The sequence below is a fragment of the Mastomys coucha genome, unplaced genomic scaffold, assembly GCF_008632895.1.
Source record: "Mastomys coucha isolate ucsf_1 unplaced genomic scaffold, UCSF_Mcou_1 pScaffold7, whole genome shotgun sequence".
In the NCBI taxonomy this organism is placed as follows: Eukaryota; Metazoa; Chordata; class Mammalia; order Rodentia; family Muridae; genus Mastomys; species Mastomys coucha.
Genome location: NW_022196913.1, coordinates 31642301 through 31643713, shown reverse-complemented (window position 1 = coordinate 31643713; position 1413 = coordinate 31642301). Strand labels below are relative to the sequence as shown.

Below are 1413 nucleotides of genomic sequence, written 5' to 3'. Positions count from 1 at the left end.
TAATATTTTTTGTTACTCTGGAAATTCATTTGCCAAAAATTCCAAAAATGGTAATCCACACACAGTATTGAATTTTTTCAATATTTTGTGCTTTGTATTGCTGTTATCTTCATATCATATGATACTTCCATTTTAGCCACATGCATACTTTCGCAAACTTTCACACACACACACATACACACACACACACACACACACACACACAAACACACAAATACACACACACAGGGCTTAAAACCATTTTAATGTTTATATTTTCTCTACATGTATATAGGTAAACCATGTCCATAAAGTATTGTTAGAGGCCAGAAGAGGGTACTGAAACTAGAATTATAAATAGAATTGCAAAATAATATTCAGTATTATGAGCCTAAATGGACCCATAGCTTTAGGGTCAACCTAGTCCCTATACTCATTAAGGCATTTCTCCAATTTCTCAAGGTTTTTTAAAAATGAAAGTGACTTATTTTCATATATCCACAGACAATCACTTTTGTTTTTAAAATGGGTAATGATGTGTTATCTTATATTTGTAAAAAAATGAAAGCTTTAACACTTCACAACTTTAAAATATTTTTACTCTTGATTTATGTTTTACACAGAAATACAGTGGATTGTGAGTGCATCTCCTAAACCCATATCATTTTTCAAATTCTCTGTATATCTTCTAACATGTGTGATTTTCAATTTCCTGTTTGTTTGATTTTCAGTAACCCATCAGGTCCCATAATTGCTTTCCACATGTACACATATGTGTGGTGCCATCCACAACAGCATGGAAAATGCATCAGTGGCCATAAGCTCAAAAAGAATAATTGCATCTTATCCAGTTAGTCTCAATTGTCAAAAATACCTTAAGGTGTGCTGTGATCTAAAGATCACCTACCCTCTTTACATTGATATTTTGTCTGACTTAGTGGGTTACCACACCCTTGTGAGTTCATGTTTGTGATAAAATATTCAGTTTCATTGTGATAAATTTGGTGTTATTTAGTCCAAATTCTTCCTATAATTGTGATGAACTTAAGCCCAGATGGTACAAATATAAAGTGACAATTGAGAAAAGAAGACAGAATTGTATCATAAGCCATAAGATACATGCAAGTTTGGATCAACAGAAAGTAAGAGATTAATAAAAGCAGATATGTATATACTATGATATTAGACTCAGTGAAAGCTGATGCTAAAATTAAGTGTTTAGCTTTTCTTTCAAACAGCAAAATGTTGGATGGGCAAAGAGCTTAGTAAAGAAGGGGATTGGTGAAAAAGTCAGATAAAACAAAATATGATTGCAAATGGAACAAGAAAAAGGTAAAATGGTCACATCCTTAATTTTTAAACTACGGTTTACATGCAGTGCTTATTAGAAATAGCACATCTAACCAAGTGTGTTAATATTCTGGTCATAGATTC

The 1413-nt window shown here is 32.2% G+C and overlaps 1 protein-coding gene across 1 annotated transcript in view; it reads left to right on the top strand.

The window, feature by feature from the left end:
- The first annotated feature begins 775 nt into the window (after positions 1-775).
- LOC116082649 (prolactin-8A6-like) overlaps positions 776-1413 on the top strand; it is a 12356-nt gene continuing 11718 nt past the window's right edge. Inside the window, exon 1 of the mRNA XM_031359509.1 lies at positions 776-934. Within this exon, the coding sequence (XP_031215369.1) occupies positions 776-934 (159 nt within the window). The remainder of the gene's footprint in view (positions 935-1413) is intronic.